At 36.5% G+C, this 26,399-nt stretch overlaps 1 protein-coding gene across 2 annotated transcripts in view; it reads right to left on the minus strand.

The window, feature by feature from the left end:
- LOC134751054 (inactive dipeptidyl peptidase 10) overlaps positions 1-26,399 on the minus strand; it is a 195,142-nt gene that overhangs the window by 90,577 nt on the left and 78,166 nt on the right. Inside the window, exon 3 of one of the 2 annotated variants that reach the window (XM_063686394.1) lies at positions 14,465-14,675. In XM_063686394.1, the coding sequence (XP_063542464.1) occupies positions 14,465-14,675 (211 nt within the window). Of the gene's footprint in view, positions 1-14,464; positions 14,679-26,399 lie in introns of both variants that reach the window. The other variant, XM_063686393.1, reaches the window with a different exon arrangement.

The following is a 26,399-nucleotide window of genomic DNA, read 5'->3' on the forward strand; positions in this document are numbered from 1 at the left end:
TAGTGAATTAATTTTTAACAAGCAGAAACGTCTGCGATCGATGCTATTAAGCTTAGAATAAATTTAAAAGTGGAAAAATTACTGCCTTGGGTGAGACTTGAACTCACCACTCACTTGATCCAGAGGCCGTGAGTTCAAGTCTCACCCAAGGCAGTAATTTTTCTACTTTTAAATTTATTCTAAGCTTAATATTATAGTGCATAAGATTATACACGAAAAATATAATACTTATGCTAAATTATGTCAGTCTGTTTGTCATGAAGCTCGTGAAATATATTTAGATTATTTATTCAGAGCGGGCCGCAAATGTCTCTCAAGGACAAAAGGGTCGAAATTTATTGCCGAATGAAATAAGTATTTACGTATGGGGTCCTCTATTTAAAAGCTCGGAGAACATTTGTCACGGCCTTTCTGCAGCGCAAAGGCTATGAATTAATCTCAATAAATAAATACTTATAAGTTTTTTGAGCGTTATGTAGGTTCCAACGTGATTATGAAACTACAGGATGTGAACGGTGCGGCAGCACTTATAGTAAGTTGCACTTGTCGTACCACTATTTAAACATCAAACCAAATTACAACCGTCAAATCAGGGTATGGATATAATTCAACGTCGTATCAGTTAAAAAGTTATTTATATTCTAGTCAACAGTATAGGTACACTACACTACGTGAACACTATGTGAATAATTCTCTATTCTGTGCTGTCGATATGATCCGATGCAAAATGCATGCCCGCACTCTGCGCGGCGCATCGGCATTTGCCTAATGGATGCATGCGTGATGAGTGGATCTATTTATTTGAAACAAGGCTTCTATATTTGACACGCCACAGTCTAGAAGTGATTGTGATTAATAGCATAACTAATCCCGGGCAGACTATGCGTCTAATATGTCTTCGTTCTAGTGTGTTTGTAACCTGTGCTTAAGTTTGACATCATGCAACTTTGACGGTTTTCTCTGTACGTCTCTGACCGTCGATCGAGACAACGTTCGGATGTCAATCTCAGCTGCATTAATGCTGCACCTATTTGCTCAATAAATCAACAAATAATAACTGTAATGCGCGGTAGTATGTAAGGTAACGCTTGACGTTTCCTATTTGAAAGTTGGGTACAGTCAGCAAAGAAGAAAAAAAACTCACCTTTTTGTTCTTCTATACAAGTGTTAAATAAAATTCTACTTATTTTCTTGTTTTTAGGGTTCCGTACCTCAAAAGGAAAAAACGGAACCCTTAAGGATCACTCGTGCGTCTGTCTGTCTGTCCGTCTGTCACAGCCCATTTTCTCCAAAACTGCTGGAACAATTAAGTTGAAATTTTGTACACATATGTAAATTTGTGACCCTAAGATAGTTTAGAAGTTAATAAAGAAAATAGACAAAATATGTCCACCCCCCCCCCTTTATCTCCGAAACTACTGGGTGTTTGAAAAAAAATACACAAAATAGTCCTTTACTCTTTACCTATAGATGACAGGAAAACCTATTAGAAATGTATAGTCAAGCGTGAATTACTTAGACTTACTTATTTTTTTTAATATCATTTTTGATCCGACCCCTACGGGGTTTTTAAAGCTATATCACTCACGTGTCACAAAATAATACTGTTAAAAATACTGTAATGTACGGAACCCTTGGAACGCGAGTCCTACTCGCACTTGGCCGGTTTTTTGGTTAGTTCCTACAATCTCATTCTGAAGGAATTAATTCTCTTCTATCGGACGAACGGACGAGTAATTTAATAAGTGACGCGAGGCGGCGCCGCGGCGTCCGCAACTTGGGCAATTTAGAGTTTGTTGGGACTTTAAAAGACCGTGCATTGGATGCCTTCTTGTAAATCAAAAAGATAAACAAATAAATAACAAAATTCATTCAAATAAGGTTGCTTTTACAAAGGAGCTGCGGTGTTACGAAGGTAAATAATTGATTAGTTTTTCGCGGAAAAAATGACAGCTTTAGCCTAAAAGATTTACGGTTTTTATGTAGATTAATATTTATTCGCAATCGTTTTCCTTTGTTTGCGAATTTCTTTTGATTTACTGTGGGAAGGAATATTAAGAATCACTTTGCCGTAGCGCCGCCACTTGCTAACATAAGGCGCAATATTACATGAGCGGAGTATGCTTTATATGTGGGTAATATCGGTAGCAAAATATAGCTGTTCTTTATTTTCCTTTACTGAATTTTTGTCGTAACATTTTGCCACTTTTATTATAATGTCCGATCAATCCTTTATAGATTTCTCATGTAAGGCTTTATTTAAACGAAATTGAAACATATCCTCGATCGCTCAACTCGCAACCTTGGAAAGTACCTACGTATAAAATTCTAGTAATCAATCATCCCTAAGCGCCCGCGAAAACCTTCACATTTTGTTTGAAATACCAGGAAATAATAGAGGCGAGGAGTTGTAATTTACTTAAATGAAGTTTCGCTACTTGTAAATGTGGAAGCGTGCCAAATCCCTTGCGGCAATGCCCACATTTTATCTTTTGGGCTGCGGTTTTCGATTACAAATCCAAAAACGACTATAATAGACGTTATCATAGACTTTATGAGGTATGAAATACAGGCGAAAATCTATTACGATGGAATTATTTTAAGGACTGAATGATATCGCTTGTCCTTTAAGTATTAATATAATTTTATTGATTTCGTCTTTTCTTACCCATTAAGCGTAGGCAAACAGCAATCACGGTCGAAAATGAGATTCCCTTCGAGGCATTTTGTGAAGACCTATTATGAACCGTTTCGGCTTACCACTTTTATTTGTTGTGGCATCTTTATTTGTCAGCATTCCATTATCTCTTAGCAAAAATAACGTAAAGAAATTTCTGTAAGAGCTTTGTAACTTCACAGAGCAAATAAGTAAGTAGATAATAATATTTGGGATTGGGAGCTCTTAGACGTTGTCTTGAATTCCTTATCAACTTAACTACGCTATTTATTGAGCTGATACCTATAGAGTTAGGTAGTATATCTTCGTAGTATTTCCTTCCTTCCTAATGGTTTTCTTATACTGCCGAAATAAATGAGAAAATGTTTGGTTCCCTACCTTTATTTGCTATATTTTTGAATGTGAAGTAGCCAGAAGTCAAAGTCATAGGTACTTTAAAGGCAATTGTTGTAGAAAATGTAATGAAGAATTATGTTGTTCAGTGGCAGTGTTGATGTAACATCAACCGTTATTCTAAAACCAATGAAAAACTGCAAAACAGGACACAAAAGTGGGAAATCGAGTAGGAAATGCCCATTTGACAAGTTTCCTCACTTTCTATTTTTTTCTTTCCTACATAAGCTTCATGCATGCCAGGTTGTGTGTTTTCTTTCGGTTGAGACTGTACTTTTCATGTAGGGCAAGGTAGGGTACCTCCCACCCTAGAATATTTTCATTCTAAACAGGCAGACAGATATGGCGAAACCACAAGGGTTCGTCGGTGACTAAGGAATCCTAAAGACGTCGTCAAATAATGTAAACAAATATGACATATTTTGTTAGCGTTTGACACATAACAACATTTTTACGAAGGTTATTTTTCCTGGAATATTAATAACTAACATTTAAATAAACTAAAAATTTATAAATAAAATATTTAAGTATTTGATAACGTTAAGTATTTGATAACGTCATGGTTGTTCTATTAAAGAGCGGGATTACGAAGTAATGAAGGTAAAATGGTTTGTTTACACTATTTGCAAGTTCTATTGACGACGGCTTTACATAACCATAGGATTACCTTCATTTCGCCAACCAACATTCATTCAATTATACCTAAAACATGCAATATACACACGTAACAACCTTCGCAAGCTCCATGTCTTCAGTAAATTGTTAGCGCGAATAATACACATGCTGTGCGGCCAGGCCACATATGGCGGCGGCGGGGTGGCTGCGCGCCCTCTTTACTTTATGACGTCCGTAAATGAAATACGAGAGCCTATTTGGTTAGCTGACCTTATAATAAGTTAGTATGTTTACTAGGCAATACTGTAATTAGGTTCGCAGCCATATCTAGATCAAAGGAGTCCGCGAATATTAAAAATTGTGTCGAACATCCGCGGTATCCAAATTTGTTGAGCGACGATGTAGGTATAACATGGTAAGTATGATATTTATTTTTGTTTTGAGGGTTTTATAGTCAACTTGGAACCCTTATAGTTTTACCATGTCCGTCTCTCTGCGGCTTAGCTTAATGACCTGTGTGATAAATTTCGAGAATAATAGCTCTGGAAAGAAACAAGTTGTATCCCCCTCCCTTCCTCTGACTTTTGAACAGTGTGTCCAAAAAATATCATGAAAGTAGTCACAGTGACAATAGTATGAGGTCTCTAGCGCCTTTTATATTAAATGTCACTGTGACAAGGTACGAAATGGTTCGGAAATTAAATTATTATTTGACTGTAACTAAGTACACTAAGCATGGCCGGTTTTTGAACATAATATTTGTTATTGCTGTAACTAAATACTGTAACCTAGAAAAAAACCGGCCAAGAGCAATTCAGACTCGCGCACGAAAGGTTCCGTACCATTACACAAACAATGGCAAAAAATCATGTTTGTTGTACGGGAGCCCCACTTAAATATTTGTTTTATTCTGTTTTTAGTATTTATTTGCTGTTGTAGCGGCAACAGAAATACTTCATGTGTGAAAATTTAAACTGTCTAGCTATTACGGTTCATGACATACATCCTGGTGACAGACAGGCGGAAAGCGGAGTCTTAGTAATTGGGTCCCATTTTTACCCTTTTTGTACGGAACCCTAAAAACAACTCAGTAAATGAATTGATAACGGGGTGGTTGGTATAAATAAATAAAGAATGAACAGGGGAAAACAACTTAGTGACGTGACATATCCACTTTATATTTCTAGCGTGACATGTTGACAGACGTAAACCACTTTCAATTAGTGAAGAAAATCCATGGGGAAATCTGTGACACGGTGGAAAAGTGTCAGAAAAAACTTTTCGCTTAGCACTATTGCGAGAATATTATCGGATGTGGACGGATGGAGGGTGGCTTTAGTTTTTGCTTTTAAGGGATTACTTCATCGTATCAAAACCCCGACATTGTGTTTACAGATAAGTATAAAGGTATTTTTTTCTTACTCAATAACACGTGGGAAGAAACTTGATCATTCATAGAAATTACGGATTTTTTTAGATCCTTCAGTGACAAATATTATTGTAGAAAATTATCAGACTAGACGAAAGTTTATTTATTTCTTAATGTCCATATACTTTACTCATTTTGTCTTATATTAAATATTTCTAAGTTTTACAAGGGATCGGCAAAGGTTTATTAATTGCACGTTATCGCAACATACAAATAAAAAAATATGTTTCAAAATTACCTATTCAAGCTTTAGTGATCTCGTATCACAATCGGTATCCGAGAAAAAGAAAAACTAAATAGAATAGAATAGAATAGAATAGAATAGAAAACGTTTATTGTAAAAACTACATACAGCACCATACAAGTTTAAAAAGAAGAAGATCTTATACACTAACACGTAAAATTACAAGTAGCTTATACTAACATGCAATAATTACAATATTGATGCTGCTATAGAGGCTACAAATGGACACCACTCAGCATATGCTCTAACATATAGGTATATGCTACAGCGCTAGTCTTCCGTGGAGCCCAGGGCAAGAAGATAGCTCAGAACAGTAAACAGTAACTAATAATTAAGACAAATTAGAAACAATATACAAGGTTTTTTTTTAAAGTGGATGTGGAAGTGAGTGGTTTGGGAATATGTAAAAATATATATAAAGAGGTGTAAGTCAAGCATGTATTTAGTTTAATATATAGTGGAGCATATATGCCTTAAGGCACTAGGTCTGCCATTTGTACCATCATGTATTGAGCAAAAAATATTAAATAAACATATATATACATAAAATCGAATAAATAAATAATGATTAAATTTATAAAATACAATAACTAATAAATATTTGTGAGTTGGTACTTGGTAGTTAGTTGTAAATAGGTTTTTAGAGAAGACATCGATCGACGATTTAAACTAAAATAGCATATTTTATTCATTCTCCACCCGACCAACGGTTCTCAAGGTGTACATGAATTTAGGAAATCTGGGCGTGCACTACAGAATTCATCTCGGTTCACTTGATCCCTCTAATCCGGGTTTTTCCGGTTACTATCCTATAGGTAATTAAAATATGTGTTAGGCTTTCTATGTTAGTACATACAGTGAAAGTTAAATAAACCTGCATATGATTTTAGTTCTTTATAGCAAAATACAAATAGCAAGGTTTCCAATTTTTAAGACCCCGTAGAAATGTCACAATTAAACTCGCTACGAAAATTAGTATTAACTTAATTTAAAATTTCATACAAAAACAATTTCGATGGTATTTCTTGTAAATACAGCTAAAACTAAAATAAAATCCACGAAAATATATTTTTATCGCAATTCAAATTATTCCCCAATTAGTCCCCAAGCTCCCATTCCCATAAGCCTTGGCAAAAAGCCATGATGATTCAAATGTTTAAAATGGTACAAAAGTCTCAAATAAAACTTGCTATGAAAATTAAAAGTTTTATACAAAAACCTTATATAATACCAATTTTATTTATTGAAAGACCTAACTCGCGGTATTTTCGCCGGTCCCAAGGGACTGCGGCTGCCGCGACGGCTGCTAACTTATGTACTAGACGTCAATTCCATTCGTCACGTAGACTCCACCAAATCGAATTCTACGAAAAACCATCCAGACACGACCCACAGAACTATAACAACTATGGGCAATCTAAGAGCGCACTTGTACCGGTTTGACGGTGCAAGGATTCGAAGTGCCTGGTATTATAACGCCTCTGTACTAACCTAAACACAGGATTAGCCTTGCAGCACAGTTAAAATTTTCGTTTAATTTCAGTTGCAATTTGAATTAAGCTTCTTTGCCTAAAGTTATTACTTTCAATTAACAATCAATTTAAATAAGCTTAGCAGTAGACGTGTTTATTAACTAATTTGTATGTCTTAAACCGCCTTTCCATACAGACGTAGTCCCTTTTTTCCTCTCTAGATATTAACATTTTTGAATACTCTGGATATTTTGACACTATTTAATGCATATCAACTACAGCTACGCCCCTTTGTTTGATTTTTTCGAATTTGTATTATTATAAGAGTTAGGAACATTTAATTTTTTTTATGGATTTCATGAAATAAAAGTATGAAAACGGATTATATCGCGTATATTGAATTTATAATACATCCCGACGTTTCGAACCCTTTACAGCGTTCGTGGTCAACGGGTCAGTTTTATTTCATGGTAACTATCGCGGTAACCGAAGACAATATTTTGTATGGAATTCGTTTTTCGTTCTTAATTCTTCTAATAATCGAAAAATCTAAAAATCAAACGAAGGGGCATAGCTATGGTTAATATGAAATAAATTGCATAAAAATCTTTTCTATAATGTTAATATCTAGGGAGGGAAATTGGGACTATATCTTGTTTGTGATTGCTACATAATGAAAGGCATTAAAAATGAATGTCGGTTTATGTAACGAACGAAGTGATGAACTAACCATAGATCAAAACCGATATCTATCTTGCCAACACTAATACGACATGCGTAATACATTACATTTCCCGAAATATTCCTTACTGTTATTGTGCCCACTGCCATAACAGACAAACAAACATGGCGGACAATGGCCGCACTAATTCATTGTTTGGCTCACGACGCGCCGCTATATCCGAATGTTTACCGGAGGAAATGCCACGATGTGTTTTTGTTTGGGATAGACACTAAATGAGGAGTTGAGCTATTACGTGAGAGTCGGTTGGTGGTTGTTCTATTACAGTAAAGAACGTTGATTCATGTCGTGAAATGTGTATTATTTGTCCTAGATGAATTTTGACTTCTTTTTAATAACATCTAAAAAGGATATGATGATTTTCTAGACAGTAGACTATTGTTAATTGGAAATATTGGAATGTTTTCTAATTTTACTGAAAAGGTTGACCTTTTACAAGCTTTTATTAACTTGCCCTGTTAGTATGTCTGCATGTGGGTCAAATCTTTAACATTCCATTGTTCGATTAGACTGAAATTTTGCATACATATGTAAATCGGATGACAATGCAATATTATGATGACGCGGAGCTGATCTGATGATGGAGACAGAAGGTGGCCATGGGAACTCTGTGATAAAACAATACAAACTAATTGTGTTTGGGGTCGTTAGAATTGTCTCGATGAGCGGAAAGAAAAGTAGTCAGCGATAAAAGCTTGTACAAAAAAAAATATATTGCCAAAAACATAACTAATTCGAACAACAATAATTAGTATAACCCTGTCAAAAAACATAAACCAAAAAACAGCAGGAACCGATCGACAGGTGGTTTCGTGGCGCATGTCGCATTGCAGTGCTTTTAGCTGAAAATAAAATATACGTGGCTATCGCGCTATCGCTGGGCTATCGCCGCTTATAATTTTTATATTGAACTTTTACACGTTTTAATCAAGGGCAAATGTCATGAAAAACTATACTATATTTACAAGGACATGCTTCAATCAACCTTTAAAGGTTAAAGTTGGTTTTATAGAAAACCATCACGAAAACATATGTAAGATCGCTTATTTTCAGTTGTATATCATTACTCTGTACACAGCGTGTCCTTAGCCATTGGACAAAGCCGAAATGTACATTTACATTAGGGTATTTAGAACCAGTATATAAAGTATCATAACAACCGGTGTAGCGGTTACGAAGAAAAGAACAAATTACGAATTTTTACTTTGGAGCAGCCTGTATGTGTTAATAGTAGCTCCTGAGGTAATAAATAGTATGAAACCTTCTTCGACCTTTTTGATTAACTTTTTTATTTATAACACTAATAAGATTCTGATTTTTGAAAAATTCATCATTGCCGCACATTTTCGAACAAATTCTCAAAAGCACTGCCAATGATTAATACAGTATGTTTCTTTTTGTTGTCGATTATTAGAAATAAATTTTATTTGAAAATTTCTTTTTTTACCTTTTCTTCTAATTAAAAAAATATTAACGTTAGAGCATTCCTCAGAAGTAACCCTACGTGGGATTTCAGGGTTTGTCCAATGGCTGTAGATATCCTGTATAGCAGTATAGTTTTAGTATAGAATAGCTAGTGATATAGCCAAGTGATTTGACAAGCAAACTTTTTAACCAAAGCATACTTTCAGAGCAATTGAGATAAAAAGTAAAAACCCACTTGATGGCTAATTTGACCATATCTTCTGTCACATGTTTCGCGCGGCGCGTCATATGTTTTGTTTATTTGTAATTTTCTTGCATTACACAAACGTTTTAAACATTTTTTTTTTTGAAGGGAGAATACACATGAATGACAAATAAAACTTCGTTGTTAATATTGTAAAATCTTAGGGAAAGAAATCAGCAGAATTTTTTTATTTTTTTTATTTATTTTTTGCATTTTGGATTTGTATTTCAAATCCATTTGTATATGTGACTGTTTGTGTTCTAAATAAACAAAAAAAAAATCAGCTGATTTCTTTCCCTAAGATTTTATAATATTAACAACGAAGTTTTATTTGTCATTCATGTGTATTCTACCTTCCAAAATAAATACACTAGAAAGTGAAATCACCAAGGATGTCATAAACTATATTCTACACAGGAATGGGGTGCTAATAGCCTGTAAAAACGCCGTAAAATTGAGATGTGATAGTATCAAAGACACCGTAGCAACGAGGGAGTAAAATAAAAGCCCTTTTTTACAACAACCATATTCGTAACGGTCTCAATGGGAGGACTAAATCGGATAATGTGGCAAGTTTGAAAGATAATACAGTTCATAACTAACCGTATTTAATACACTATAATTTAGATAAATTTCATACGTTTCGTTGTCACAACTATCGATGCAAATGTTATCATTGAATGCCCACATTTAATACCTGAAACTAAATATTTATTATAAAAGCATTTAAAATAAATATTTTAGGCGAATATAAGTGAAGTGTTGTTTCAAAATCGAAGTCAGTTTGCATATATATATAGACTTTTTATAGCCCCCACATACCTTAGGTACCTAGTGTACCAACTGAAACGTAGCGACTTGTGCTCCTTAGTCGAGGTTTTACCGTGGGCGGCTCGTACACTAAAAGTCACTTAAAAAGCTCAAGTTGTGTCTAGTCTGATGAGTTCTAGGGCACTAGTACTGGTGGGACTTTTGGTAAATAAAAAACTTCCTGAGCTCTTAAATTGCGAATCAAATTTGAACCTTGAGCTGTTAAGTCATGGTTAATATTCAAATGCACGTTTGTATGTGATGCAACTGTGAAAAGGTCGTTTCGAATTATTTCAGTATCAAAGAAACGAGAACTGTAAAAGTTCCTTTGAAGTTCGCAGACGCAGTGCTAAAGTTTTGTGAGATAGAAACATTACAATTGTTTATTGCCGTCGGATTACGTGAGCGACGTCAGTTTAGAAGCAATTATTTTCTTTATGAGTCGTTTGGCAGCCTATTTCATTAGTACATACCACTGTCTTAGACGCGTCGGCCTAAATCGCATACCTCGTAACTCCATTTTTTTTGAAAATCATGTTTTGACACTTTTAGATAGTACTATTCTGAACGCATCTAACGGCAAAACTCTTAAATACCAAAAATAAACCGTTTACGTTTAAAAAGCAAAATAGAAAACCTCGCAACTCCCGACCGCCATTTCGTAAAAGAAATACCTCGTATCTCCCCCCGCCGCCCTTCAGTACATCAGTTTGCGATGGTGTTGTGACTGAACGTCAGTTTTGCGTAAATATTTAGGAAGAAAACGGGTGCTGAATAACAGGTATGTACACATACACATAAGGTTCTTTCTACAATTTTCCTAATTATGTATTCACGATAGATATTTATCAAATTTAAACACATTAGACTATTGAAAATGTCGTTTGGTTGCGTGCCGTGGACATGCGAGGTTTGCTTCGCGTGGATCTTTAGGCATGAAGATTAGTTACGTGGTTTTTTACGCAAATTATTTAATCTTTCTGTGACTTTGGTCGAGACTATCTCGTATTAAAATAATTAATTTATAAATCCCGACGTTTCTAATACGACGTTATGTCCGTAATGAAAGTAACCGATCCCGGTGGGTTTGCCGCTGGTCAAAAGTCATGAAAATGTATGTAGGCAAAAAACTTAAGTATGCTGGCTATAGAAGGATTCGATTTCAGAGAGAATCCCCGACCGGGAGGATATAACAGCCCCAACAGTTGTGGCCAACTTCGCCAGGTGGCTTCTTCCAAGGGACTGGACAAAAAATTCTGACCCCCGATTCTGCTCAATCGCTTGCTCAATGAAGCGTGTATTGGAGCACCGGAGATCACGTCGTACTAGTTTGCCAAGCTTCTTGTTTAGAGCCCGTCGATGTGACTAAGTGGCAGGTGGGTCTTCCTGTCGTTCCTTCCTGAGCCTGAGGGTTTCCTCCGAAAGCTTCGACATCCCGGCTTTACGCTGTCCTTCACAAAATTTCGTACCTCCGTCCCTGAGGATTCCAACCATATTTTTAAGGGTCTGGTTTATGTCAACGGCATTTGTGCATTCCACGGCAGCGAATCGGTTCTCCAGGTTCGACTGGAATGTTTCAGATCCTACCATGGTTTGGAGCAGGCTAGGTCGGAGCCTGGACTTCATCAAACGGACACGTCCGAGCTTATAGTTGATATTCAGAGAGCTTCTAACAAGTCGGTGATCACTATACCGGTGTTGATCACTGAGACGTCTCTGTATAATATAATTATGCTTTTTGTCGGTTATGATGAAATTGATCTCATTTTTTGACATAGTTTCGGGGCTCCGCCATGTCCACTTCCTTTTGGGCTTTTTCTTGAAGAACGAATTCATCAAGAAAAGCCCCTCTCTCGAGGAAGTTGACAAGCATTAAATTTGCCCCCTATAATTCCAGCTACCAAAACCATGGGCTACTATTACCGACGCGCTGCAATTCTGTACTCCCACTTTAGCGTGTGAAGCCAGAAGAGGCTTTTAATAAATATTTTTTAATTTGCAAGTATTTTATTATTTTAATACACGATTACCTTGTTCAGATCAAAAGGTTATCCTCTGTTTTTATTACGGATTTTTATAGCAAAACTCTTAACTCCCGATTAGTTTTCTAAAATTTTCAAGAAAATCTCGTAACTCCAAATTGTCCAGGTTCAGGTGACTTAAAATAAAATATGTTTTTAACAATCTGTCGGCTAAATTTAACATAACATTACGTAAAAAATACTAAGTAAGTCTTCATGCAAAATTTTTGGTAATGAAGTTTTTTGTGCCTCCTGTAAAATTTGGTCAGATTGAGTTACGAGGTTTGCGATTTAGGCCGACGAGACGTCATTACTAGCACAAAGCGGCTTTTATTCGACTTTGAAAACGTCATATCATATGGGTGGATCAACTAATTCTTGTAGCATAGTTAGTTTGTTAGAAGAATTCTATTATATTTTATTCTAACCATGAAAGGAAAAAGTTGATTTACCCACTTACATAATAGAGCTATAAATACTTGCTCAGTGATATCTCGAAGCTAAAACGTACTTATGTCAAGTCCAACTTGAATACTGTGTGAAGTCACGTTAAGGGTTTTCTTATTTTAAGAAGACGAAATATTTAGAGAGGCGTCAAATACGAATATGATATTGTGTGGATTGACCGAACGAAGTAAGATTTAGATAATAGAGTAAGATGCACTTTTCATGTTTGTAAGTTTCGTGGTTGTTAGCAGATACTTTGATTAATTTTCAGTCATGAAATTCAGTATAGTAACGTACTTCATATACATTTAGTTTCTAAGTTCAAACATGAGCCTTGAGTTTAAGAAATTAGAGGGATAAAAATGTATGTATGTGTCGCGAGGTCCCTGATCGAGGCGAACCTACTATCATTATATGATACCATTAAATCACCCAAATATAAGAGTTTTGAAAGATTCACGGTTAGTTTCACTAGACTTATATTGACTTACCTTTTGTATTGTTTATGAGCTCCCGATATTTCATAAACAATACAAAAGGTAATCACGGTTTATATCCCCGTCAATATAAGTATAGTGCCACCCAAGTATAGTCCAAACGGTCTTAGCTATGGTATGATGAATATAATAACAACAGCGTAGTTCTAAGGCAAAATATTTTCATAAAAGCTATAAAAAAACTCAAGCTAGAACAAACACCAACGAGAAGATTGGTATTAAACAAAATAATTAGCTGTTGAAATTGTGGACCTTAGTTGTACAGTACACTATTGTTCAGATATTTTTGAGCACCTCGGCCGCTCCTATATATTGATGGCGACTGTAGAACTGGACTATAGTTAGGTGGTTTACGGTAATAAAGAATAGAAGAACAGCCCAACATGATGTTGCTAAAGAGATGCAATCAGATTATTATTAGATCAAAATTTTATTTTAAAACCCGAATCCGTGTTGAAGTCTTCATTCTGCATTCGAATCACGTTTGTGTCATGTTTTCACGCTCATCAAAACAAAATGAGAATTCGGAAAATTTATTCATTGATATTCGTTAAACGTACATACTCCTGTCGTGTCGAAATGAGTTTGCATTAAATCAAGTAAAGCTTTTCCAGACTAGGGTCTGATTTAGGATTTGTATTGTATTACGTAGAAAGTTTAATCTATACTCCTTTTAAATCTTGATTGATCTTTACAATCGCTGTCACAGAACAATTATCGCAAAATACGGAGTTTTAGTCTCAATCTCACAAATGGCTTTAAATTAGTAATTGTTTTTGGCTCGGGGTTCTATACTGTTTAACATCAAGATTAAATTTAGAAGTATGTATAATTTATGCTTAATAACAGCATAATTAATACACACTAATTTGATGAAAACTGAATCCTTAATTCGACAACATCTCGAGGGCCTTATTAAGTAAGTAAACACTTTATTGTACGAAAAAGAAAGGAATCAAGGATACATCAGATAAAAGTAGTACAAAGGCGAATTAATAGAGAATGTAGTGAACGGTCGCGTTGCTGCCGCGACAACGACGTTAGTTTAAATGGAGACAGGAACAAACAAGCCAATTTTAATAAAATTTTGTATTAGGTAACCTATCCATAGTTCTTGGATACCCAAGGTATTGCAAAATGCAAACGCTGGATTTTAAATGAAACGCCTCTTTAGATTGTTGGCAAACATGATATTTATGGTAATTAAAATGTTCAGTTTTACTACACTAAATTACTCAGAGAAACCACCCTTTTCCTGACCTCATCCGCACATCTAAAAATTGGCGTTCTTTCGCTAACTTAAGTGGGTTATACACAGCTGGTCAAAGCGATGTATTTAAGTCATCACCAGAAACTAGACTAGCATATCCTTAACTTTCATATTCAGAAAAGCCATTTTTATGACTCAGTTACGCACCGCAATGAAACTGTCTTAATAATAGACTCACCAGAAATCCAGGTCCCATTCCACCTAACAGGCACCAGTTCGTCGCTGAGCAGGTCCTGTATGCGGAGCCGGCGGCCCTTGACCCTGGGCCCCTCGTCGGGGGGCGTGAGCAGCACCACGGACGTAACAATCAGCGCCAGGACGGCCACGATCACCAGCAGCGCGATGAGGATGCCGCGCCAGTTGCGCTGCGTGGCGTTGCCCACCACCAGCTTCTGGAACGATGGGGGAACGATCAGAACTAAGGATTCTTAGTTTGTTACAGCAATGCTGCAAAAGGATGCGTCCAAAAACAACTACTTTATAAATGACTGCCAATTCTTTCCGAGGTGTTATGTAAGTAAGTCTTGTTGGTGAACTGGTTTGGGTAACGTCAAAACAAAATAATAAAGTCAAGGTATGAGAAACACCGTGTGCGGAACGCGTTTTTGAGATTGTCATACAATTCACTCCGGACAAAACAAACTTTGGTCCTTTCTCTCCGCCTGACCTTAAAATGTAAATGTACACGGTTAAGTACCGGTTTCGAATATCGTGAGAGGTATCTTTTTGTTTGATCTGCTGAATGTGATAATTAATTTCACACAGTTTCAATTTGAACACGCAAAATTCAGCTCATTTATAAATTCTCTCCGCTGTCCAGCTTTGAGCTCTAATCCATTTATTTGCAGTCCTATTATATTCATTTTTAAACGCCCCAAACGTTTGTTTATCCAAGTGAATATCAATCACGCTGTTATTGATCAGAGCAGCGCCTGAAAGGGTGGCGTTCTATACAAAAATCCCATTGTTCGAAATATGATAAATTGAGTGTTTATCGACTTCGTGGTAAATAACGCTCAAAGCGGGTTTATCTGCATATCTTAAATTGAAAGATAAGTTGAATTCAAGTAAGATTAATTTCTTTGAAAACTTTTTGTGAAAACTTTACAGTTTAGTGGCAGTAAATAACAACATTGGAAATGCGAATAACATTTAATCATCGGGCGCTTGGGTACTTCATCATAACTTAAATGGTTAAGGATTTGACAATTTTTGAGGTGCTGGGCTGGAACAATAATTGACACGAGAAAAACAGGCTGCATAAAACGATTTTTTTTCTCATTTCTCATGCTTTGGAAGAGGGTCGATGTTATTCTAAAAAGTGTGCAGAAAGTGATACGTTTCTGCACTAGAACATTTTACTTTCCAAGCAGGATTTTCTTAATTTTTTTACGATAATCAATTGAAATTTGGTTTTAAATGGATTTGTTATACCTACGATTTGGATTCTGATATTTAACTCCCCATTCCATAAATAACGATACTTTTACCTAAATGGTTAATTGAAAATAACCCCAAGAAATGCTACAAAAAATTAAACTTAGTCATGTTTACTTTCCTCGTATTCGAAATGAAAAATAGAGTGAAAGGCATCATTTCAGTCTCGAACTATTGGTGCTCTAACGCAGTGAGAACTATACCTATACCTCGGCAGAACTGAGTGCCTTTCATCGATCGCTTGGTTAACAATCTACTCGTACTATTTATTCAGTGTTTGGCGTTGCGACGCTTTCTCCAAGACAATAATCACAGACCGTCAGTCCTGGGCACTGACCCAGCTAAAATTGCAGCCTAAAACATGCATATTTGCTGACAACATATATACACTGTCGACAGAGAGATATATTTCGTGTATAAATATAAAATGCCTGAGATAGGTTTCGCCCTGAGAGCTCGCCGGTTTTATTGGTAAGCAATAAATCTGATTTGCGGCGTGAAACGTGACGCGACCCGGGGGCCAAGCCAACATGACAATCGTTTGCAGAAAACGAAACGAAAAGCAATTGCCTCACTGTCACTTCCATATTAATGCGATAGACAGCGCTTCGTTGCTTTTCTCTGCGAACGAAAGTCATCTTGGCTAAGCCCCCCGGTACTTGCACGTAGAATTAGCGGTTAATGTCGTCATTAAGCGTGGAACGAGGCACCCCGGAAAATGGCTAGGTGGTCGTTGAAGGCGTTTCTTCCGGGCCCTCTATTATACGGGCGCGGAAAGGGTTCAAACACATTTGGTGTCATTTGACACATTGCCAACACCAAAAATAGAAAAGTCCGCTTACAGTATTAAGTTTTCTTCTATGCCTTGTTTTTGTTTCGTTATGCTTATTATTTAGAGGGAATGAACAGGGATCTTAGCTCGAAATAATACATTTATTTAAATAACTACATTAAGTCCAGGATAACTCTTGGAAAGAGAGAAAATTTTATAGGACAAAAGGTAACCTATTTTGACCAACTTCTTTTTTAATGGTTTGAAAACCTTCTTTTAATTTTAAAGTAATAGCCAGCTAGCAGAAAGCATTCGTAGAAAAACCGCTCAGTAAACTTCATGATTCATTAATTATATGGACAAATTAGCTGAAAGAATGCGACTATAAAGAAACTACCCTCATTACAGCTCACAAACAAAGCTCCTGAGAGGTTACGAGATTTCTCAATTGTCCTTGAAAGCATTAGAACGTAACACTTATATTTAAGCAAATTTCTACTCAAACACCGGGGTCTGATTACCTCCCGCTCCCCCTTACTCATTTCCTCCGTTACTCGAAACATAATAATAACAATGAGTATCAAAAATATCCATTAATCTCCTGTATAACGCGGAAGTCATTTCCTCGCCAAAATGGCCGCCATTAGGCGTTGGATTTCGACGACAAAGTTGTTTTGATTTGTTGTAAAGGGTTCAGATTATCTTGATTCAATTGAATATAACTATACAACCGGATACAGATTTGTAAGTGACTGTGAGTTTGTTACAAAGAAGCAGAAACGGCTGTTGACAGTTCACGACAGTTCCATGGGATTTTGATAACAATCTTTTAAATTCTCAGAACATTAAATGGTTTTTGAAGCTTTCATGATTATAGTTATATTCTGTTTTTTTATTTCGTAGATTAAAATGACATTTCATGTGGTACTAAGAAATGTCATCTCATACACATGAAACGTCATTTTAGTCTACGGAATAAAAAAACAGACTTTTAGGTATGTGTGTGTCGATTACAATGTTGACTAGATTGGCTTCTGTAAAGTATTGGGTACCTATTGTACAATGAAACCACCTCGCTGATATAGACTAATTTATTATTTTTCATTTTTCATGCTCTGAAAGAGGGTCATTGTTTTGCTAAAAGGTATGCAGAAAATGATACGTCTCTGCATTAGAGCATTTTACGTTCCAAGTACTTTTTTTACGATAAGCAATTGAAATTTGGGTTTAAATTAATTTGTTATAATATTTCCATTTTGATATTTAACCCCATTCCATAAATAACGATACTTTTGCCTAAATTGTTAATTGAAAGTACCCTCAAGAAATACTATAAAAATTTATACTTAGTCATGTTTAAAAAAAACAATAACTTGTATTCGAAATGAAAAGTAATAACCCAAGTTAAGGTTAAAGGCATCATTTCAGCCTCGGACTATTGCGAGTGCCTTTCATCCCTCGGTTAACAATTTACTGTTATTGCATGCCGCTACAACCTACCTTACATCTTAATCTACCTACATATAAATTGACACCGTTCGTGAAAGAACCTTTACAAGCAGTTAGTGAAAACATTTTTTTCTGGATTTCATCTTTCACCGTCAAATAATTTCCTTGAGATTAGCATAAATTTATACTTTGTAAAAAACGTGAAACTCGTTTGTCAGATTTTCACCAACAACGTCAGCGATAGTCCGTAATCATTTCTGACGTCATTATCCCGCCGCCGCCGGAAGTCGATATCATTAATATAAACTTAAGGAAACGCGGCGTCAGGCTTATCGGTAGATCGCATAATTCACTTTATACACTACTACCTAATGTTGGCTTAACTACAACTGACATATTTGAAATTTTCAATTATACATAATTGAAACCTAAATCTACACAAAATCTCATGAAATAAAACTACACAAAATCTGTTATGACAAGAAGCAAAGTGTGACCTATGACAGACGGGCATAGAATCATGAAAGTATTTCTATAAAAGTTTTGCATATTTATTAATTAGATCAAATAAATTCGTACAAACACGTCTTTAGTCAAATGCAAACATTTTGTCTAATAAGGGGCCCACTGACTATCAGTCCGCCGGACGATATCGGCCTGTCAGTTAGAACAAAAATTTGACAGTTCCGAACAACTGACAGGCCGATATCGTCCGGCGGACTGATAGTCAGTGGGCCCCTTAACATTTTCGAGTCACGCATTAGACCATCCTTCAAGATTTATATTGTTACGAATGTCGATATCTTTAATATTACCTACGTGTAGGTTACAACGATGGGTTGTTATACTTAATCGTATGTAGGTACAGGTACCTCGCGTCCGATTATATTATAAATGATTTTTGGAAGGAAAAATGTTCACAGGGAAAACTCGGAGGGAAAACTAATTTCTGTAAATTTATATAAATCAGCTGAATTCAATTTCTGAAGCCTGAAGGCGAAAACGTCCCCTCAATGAAAATGCCGCACGTTAATACTCAGGCTTTACGTACTTTGAAGTTTTTTAACTTAAAGGGCCTTTCATACCACAAATGAAACATGGCCAGCGGAATTCAAGATTTAGGAATTAGGTACGGTAAATTAAACAGTTATAACGATGTTAAAATAGAATAGAATAGAACTGTATTGCTCTCGTGTTGGTTTAGCGCCACTTACACCATCCCACTAACCCGGGGTTAACCGGTTAAACCGTAACCCAGTCAAATTGTACTGGTAACCATGGTAACTCTAGGTTTAACCGGGGTGGGTTAGTGGGATGATGCGAGTGGCCCTTACAGGTCTTACACTTCACAGGTTATGTACAATATACGCGTTTAGTTTAAGTAAGATTCGTTTTATATCGTCTTGATGTTTAAGAATTATTTTATTTATGTTTAAGAAGAATTAATTTTGATTGTCACGGAAAAAGTCAACAGGTAGTGAAAACTGGTTAAGACTAAAGAAAAATAATATGTTATAAAACTAGATTTTATAAACGCTTTTATCAAACGAATTATGCTAGAAAAACGCATTAAAACAAAATGGGCTTTAATGGTGACTACGTTTGCTGAAATAATTACATCAAGAGTAATATTTCCGCCAATACCTTCTGGGGACAGAAGCATCGCACCAAAAACATTTTCACCTCAGCAGCTCGAACAAACCTACTTTCCTCACTCCAGGGAGTGAAACAATGTAGCTTTTTAATTTAGTGAAGGCCATGAACTGCCACTTCATACTTTTATTATAGTATCGAGTCGTGTCGTGTCGTGTCGTATCGTATCGTATCGTATCGTATCGTATCGTATGGTATGGTACATATTAAAATTATGTTTTTTCTCTTTATTTTGTGTAATTCGAAATCTTTTCACCTCAGCAGCTCGAACAAGCCTACTGTCGTCACTCCCTGGAGTGAGGAAAGTGCGACTTTCCTTTTTTTTATTTTTTACGGTACGGTACGGTACGGTACGGAACGGTACGGTACGGTACGGTACGGTCCGGTACGGTCCGGTCCGGTCCGGTCCGGTCCGGTCCGGTCTCGTCACGTCTCGTATCGTATCGTATCGTATCGTATCTTATCGTATCGTACATATTATAATACTTTTTTTGTTGTTTATTCTGTGTAATTCGAAATACATTTTAACCTTTAATATGTTCTCACTACTGAGGTGAAAAATTATGTGTGCAACACGAGAGCAAAGTTATTTTACATCTCGTATTTTTGAGTCCCTCGCTACGCTCAAGATTCTACCTTAGAATCTTTCGCTTTCTCGGGACTCAAAATAAACACTCGCAACAAAAACCAACTTTCCTCTCTTGTTGCACAAATAACTATTTCATGTAAAATGTTGCCATGACGAAACCATAAGGCTTGCACTGTCAAAAAGTTATCAGATCTCTAGTAGAGCCAAGCTTCTAACTCTACACACCCTAACTTCACAAACCCTACACCTTAGTCATAATATTAAGTTAGATAAAATTTAAACACGTAGGTATAGTACATAACTACATATTAAACTTTTAATTAAAAGAACTCTGAATACACAATCGGATGAACCATGTCTAAGAATCACCACAAAAAAAAAACATTTATTCTGGCGAAATAAACCCTCCTTTTACATTGAATTATTCAGCCAAACTGCAAGACAGTTTGTTGGTTGGTTTGGTGTTGGTTGTTTGTTGACTAGAAAATTGCTTTTCAATAAAACTTTTCCTTAAACTAAATCGGTTCACTCGTTTAAGAGCTACGGAGCGACATGCATACACACACACAGTGGTCAAACTTATAACACGCAAAAAGAGGGTTACATCGGGGGTTAACAAAAGCAAACTAACCCGTAATAACCTATGTCTTTAAGCCTGCTGTAAACTTGCCTACTTTGAAACTGGAAACCTCGAAAAAAATGACGATGTGAACCCTCACTCGCCTCGCTGAAATTCGCCTCGTCACGTCCCCGTAATATCGTCGCATGATCAATTGCCCGCTGCTTTGGCTTTCATAATAGTTTGAAGGTGAATAATGTACGAGCTGCTTGTTCGATATTGTGGTTAATAAGTACCTAGGTATGTTTTGTTACAAAGAAGAGTTGTATAGTAAAGTATGACTTTTAGATAAGTACACATACATGAGTTTTAATATGCAGTTGTTCTGATATATACTACTAGTTATCGGCAGGAGAGTTGAGGCGAATAATTAGGTGGGTCAAAATTATTTTCTTTTTCTTGTTCCTGACCACTCTGCCACGCTTCTATTTTTGTCTTTTATCAAAATAAAAAAATAAAAATGAGTGCTATTGCACGCCTTTCTAGCTGTAGATTATAATTCTCTTGAGAAAAATAAAAAAATAAATTTCACCCCATACAAAAAGCTCCACTCAGTCACATTTCTTGGGGTCAAAAACAAGACTACGAAAAGAATCTTGACCCAGGTACACACATACTTACATACAACATGAAGTACTAATTGCAAAAAAAGTTGTGTATTCATGCATGAGTGAATGTGATTTCATTGCACGATATTTTAGCTAAATTATAGCTGAAATCTTGAGGATTTTTTTAGTTAGGCTATTAAATGCTGCATTACATGTCATAATTTTGTGTGGGTTGTCTCAACTCTGATGCCGATACTTATAACTTTATACTTGATATTTTAAATTTACATAGAGAATTGTTTTTCAATCTAAATTAGCATTTTCAATGATTACTTTTTGGGGTTCCGTACCCAAAGGGTAAAAACGGGACCCTATTACTAAGACTCCGCTGTCCGTCTGTCCGTCCGTCTGTCCGTCTGTCCGTCTGTCATCAGGCTGTATCTCATGAACCGTGATAGCTAGACAGTTGAAATTTTCACAGATGGTGTATTTCTGTTGCCGCTATAACAACAAATACTAAAAACAGAATAAAATTAATATTTAAGGGGGGCTCCCATACAACAAACGTGATTTTTTTGCCGTTTTTTGCGTAATGGTACGGAAACCTTCGTGCGCGAGTCCGACTCGCACTTGGCCGGTTTTTATTATGTTACTGTTAGCTTTGAGGTTAGGATTCGGAGAATGATACACGCACACGGTTGGTTGTTAACTGCCGTTAACTATTGCGCGCGATGCGCTGTAAATGCATACACTACGTAGATAGATACAAATATTAATCCTAACAGTTACGTTCCAACATTAATCGCGCACTTTCAATTTGATGTAGAACATTGGCCTGCTGAAACGGCTACAGATGATGCAACAAGTGCAGCAAGCAAACTTCGGCTTTGCATTATTCATTCTGAAGAATGGTGATGGCACGTTATTATGAGATTATGACTAACCTTTTAAATGTTGTTCATGCTCGGTTTTAAACTAAGTGATAACACATATCACGTTTGTGTGCTTTATTTAAGACTAAGTTTTCTTCATTTTGAAAATTCGTTTATGCCGAATCAATTGCTTGCTAATCGGTATATCTTGTTTCCACCCATGCATCAATGTTTTAGAAAGCAAAACATTCATTGGTGTTTCCGGACCAATACGGACCTTCAAACCTTCAAAAAAGAGCGTACTCTTTTAAATGCAACCTCATTTTAAATGAGATACAGCTTGGTGACAGACAGACGGACAGACGGACAGACGGACAGACAGACAGACGGACAGACGGACAGACGGTCAGACGGTCAGACGGACAGACGGATAGCGGAGTCTTAGTAATAGGTTCACGTTTTTACCCTTTGGGTACAGAACCCTAAAAAAACTGATTGAATACGTACAATTACGAGTAAGTAACACTCAATTAAAAAACTTTTCACAAATTTAGGCCAAGGTTATTATATCGGTTGCAGGAACATACCGAACTCAACCACTACCTAGTAAACTGCCGCGACTTCCCTAATCACGAGGCAGTACATCACTGGAACGACTGGCCGCGCGATATAGGAGAAAAACGGACGGATAGGGGACTCCATTCAGTTAATGGGAGCCGCGGTAATGGCGTATTATCCTGAGGACCTTGGACAGCAGCAGTTATGGTCATAGGAGGAAGATAAGCTAAATGTTTGTTTGTATTTCGGTGGAAATGCTGGCTCGTGATGAGGAATAATGTTAGAAATAACTAAGTAGTCGGAGCAACGTACCTACCTATTTATACTAAGGTCAAATGAAATAAACTTGTCGCTGAAGATGAGAATGTTTAATTTAATGCACCTAAAGTATAGCCAGTGTCATCCGAGCAACATAAACAAAACAACAACACTAAATGATCACTTATGCGTCAATACTAAATGATCACTTATTTAGTAATGTTTAGAGTGATAAAAATTATACAATCATGAGAGACATAAATAAGACAATGTCATCAAGAAATACAATTTCGGCCAAATTTACTTTGTAAATTTTACCTATGGAAAAGCCATTTCCTGAATGCCAGCAAAGGACCCAACCAGTTTCGAGTTCACAGAAATGAAAGACATCATTGTGTAAGTAAAGTACAGCATTAACACGATTTTCAATCGCCGTAATAATATTTGTAATTAAAACGAGGTTAAAGTGTAGGCTCGTAGCAGATGACACTTATAACATTTTAAAATGCCAGGCTTTAATTAAAAATCCTGCCAAGTAAATTGTGAACTACAAAACATAGAAGATTTAACATGCAATTTCAACCGAGCAATAGGAAACAAACACTTCTACTTAATACAGCATCCTGACAGATATACTACGCAGATGGACTTAACACAGTAGCGCCGCGACAGTATCTCGCGCGCGAGATGACTTACCCGTCCCTCTTTAAATACTAGGAAAAGACGGGATACTGTAGCTGATGTGCACTTGTCACTTTGGAATAATACAGAGTCTTTGAGTATCCTAGGTAAAAACGAAAGCGCAAATTTGCATCAATTGTCCCACCACCCTTGACGTCCTGTTTTTATAATAGCTGACACTGCAATAGATAAACCGCAGATTAACCCGTCAAAGGGGCGTTTCGCTAAACGCCCTGCGTCAGTATTAAACTTTGTTTTAACGATGTCTGATCTCCTTAAATTAGTTAGCTGCAAACAACCGTTTTGCGCGGCTTCAAGGTTTAATCTCCCGGTAAAAAGGCGCTGACAGTTTAATTTGTCGATTATCGCCTGAGCGTACTCGACCAACAATAGAATTGAAAACAATAAATAAAGAGCTGAAATGTAATTGGAGAACAAACTGAGATCAATTAAGGCCGTCGCAGCTTGAGGGTTGAAGCCTGTTTAGAATAATTTGGTTTGGTTTCTTGCGGGCCCGGTCAGAGTGCGAAATTATATGAATTCTTGAAACGAGAATACGGCTTGAGCTATGTAATAAATAAATGTTTACCGCATCTTACTTTCAAACAAAGGGCATTTATGATTCGAAACATCGGAAGGTATGACATGGCTAAAATATATTTAATTGTATTAGAAAAGTGATGTGTCCTAATGAATCGATCAGTTTTGTGACTACTTGCAGAGTAGCAAACACGTTATTGATACAATAAGTTTTTTGCCAATTTTTCAACACACATTGGTTTCTAGAATATTTGCTTATTTCATAGGTTTTTTTTAAATTTAAGAGCTGTGGGCTCTTGTCGGTGCAGTGTGACGAAGTTGTCTCCACCTTGGTCGATCCGAAGCCAGCCCTTTAGTGTCCTGGTACGACACGGCCCCTGCATGCTCCTTTACTTGGCTCATATAACTTTTCCTTGGTCTTCCTCTACCTCTCCTTCCATTTATTTTCCCTGCTATGATGTTCCTGATGGAGTGGTCGTGTCGTAGCAGGTGGCCGATCTTTTTCCACTTCTATTTTTTTGTTCATTATACTTCTCTTTTCCTTCACTCTTTTTAGGGCGTCATTGGTATAGTTCGCACGTTCCAGGTTCCTATCTTTCTTCTAAGGGTTTCGCGGGATGACGACAAAGACAGCCTTGTTTCTGCCCCTGCCGGAATCGAACCGCCACGGTATGTTACGTCGTGGAAGCCCGTTCTCAAGGACTGTATTATCGTTTATTGTACGATTCATCTTTGCTGCGGGGTAAACGGAGTGTAGTTTCACTAAAAAATTTAATATCCAAGTGTAAGTAAAGTAAGCAAGTGTCATCATGAATTCCCACGATTGGCAAATAACATGCGTGTTATGAACGTCATTAAAACGAACTCCTGTGATTTCTCCGCTAAATTACGTAAGCGAATGTGTTTAGGTACTTACAAGAGCGTAACCTTTCTTTTTGAAAGATATCCAGGTGGAAAATGTGTGTGACTTTCTTAAAATTTTAAGATTTATGAAGTTCAGTTCAGATTCTGTATGCTAAATTTATAAAATTGATGAACCACCATATCTTCTCCGCTCCGCTAGATTACAACCAATGGATTCCTTTTATTTACGCTCGTCTCCACCTCAGTAAAATGGCAGGCTTAATGAGTGCTTAGTTGGCAGCATCATAATGAGATGAAACCATTTCGTGGCATTATCTCGTCCTGTGTTTTTCTGTTTTGTATAATTTTCTCTTTTGTGTTTGTGGTTATAAACAAATTATTTCCATTCTATTCTATTCTACAAGTTACACCGAGCTATGTATATAGTTGGGCAGTCTAACCAGGCAACAGCCGGTTGTTTATATCTGCCTTATGTACCTACCTATATTCTTTTATATTTTATTTTCGAGGTGTGCAATAAAGAGTTATTGTACTCAAAAATCGAGGAACGAAAACACTTAAGAGAAGTGTTTTGCGAGTTAGCGATGTCAGGTAGCAACGTGAAACGCCAGAACACGACACCCTTCCGCCAAAACTCTATTTATTTATTTACTCTATGAAAATCAACAATACAGGGCCGATGTTGTTGATATTTACAATATTACAGAAAATGTTCCTATTTCTTGGAGCTAGTTAACAAGTCCATTTTTAGCAATAGGACTCGCTCGACAGATAATTACATCCCCCATTGAGCCTTACGTTTTTGTTGTAGTGATGATGTTTAATCTACACATACACACATATCATAAACCGTCTAAGATGCGTAAGAAGTAAGAACCGAATAAAGATAAACTGTCGGCCGTGTTTTGCTAACGATAATACATAGCTGTGTAAACGACATGTATAATAAATTTATATACGACATAGCAAGTTGCGGGCACAATGCTGTTTAATTATTACTAGAGCAAGTCGCCCGGGACCCCTGTTGTGCGGGCGTTGGCTCACAATGCGCTTTGCAGTGACCGCGGTATTCAGTAAAACTGGGCGATCTGTCTTACAACAACCAGCATATTAGGCCTCTAACAACTGAGTTTCAAAATTTGCCAGCTTAAATTTAACTCTGTCAAACTGACAAAGAGAAGAAACTTAATTGAGCCTTATGTACTACGTGTACATATTATTATTTTATTTTAAAATTATAACAAGCAACGAACAACATTCAATTTCTTCTACC

Source organism: Cydia strobilella, chromosome 21, assembly GCF_947568885.1.
Source record: "Cydia strobilella chromosome 21, ilCydStro3.1, whole genome shotgun sequence".
NCBI lineage: Eukaryota > Metazoa > Arthropoda > Insecta > Lepidoptera > Tortricidae > Cydia > Cydia strobilella.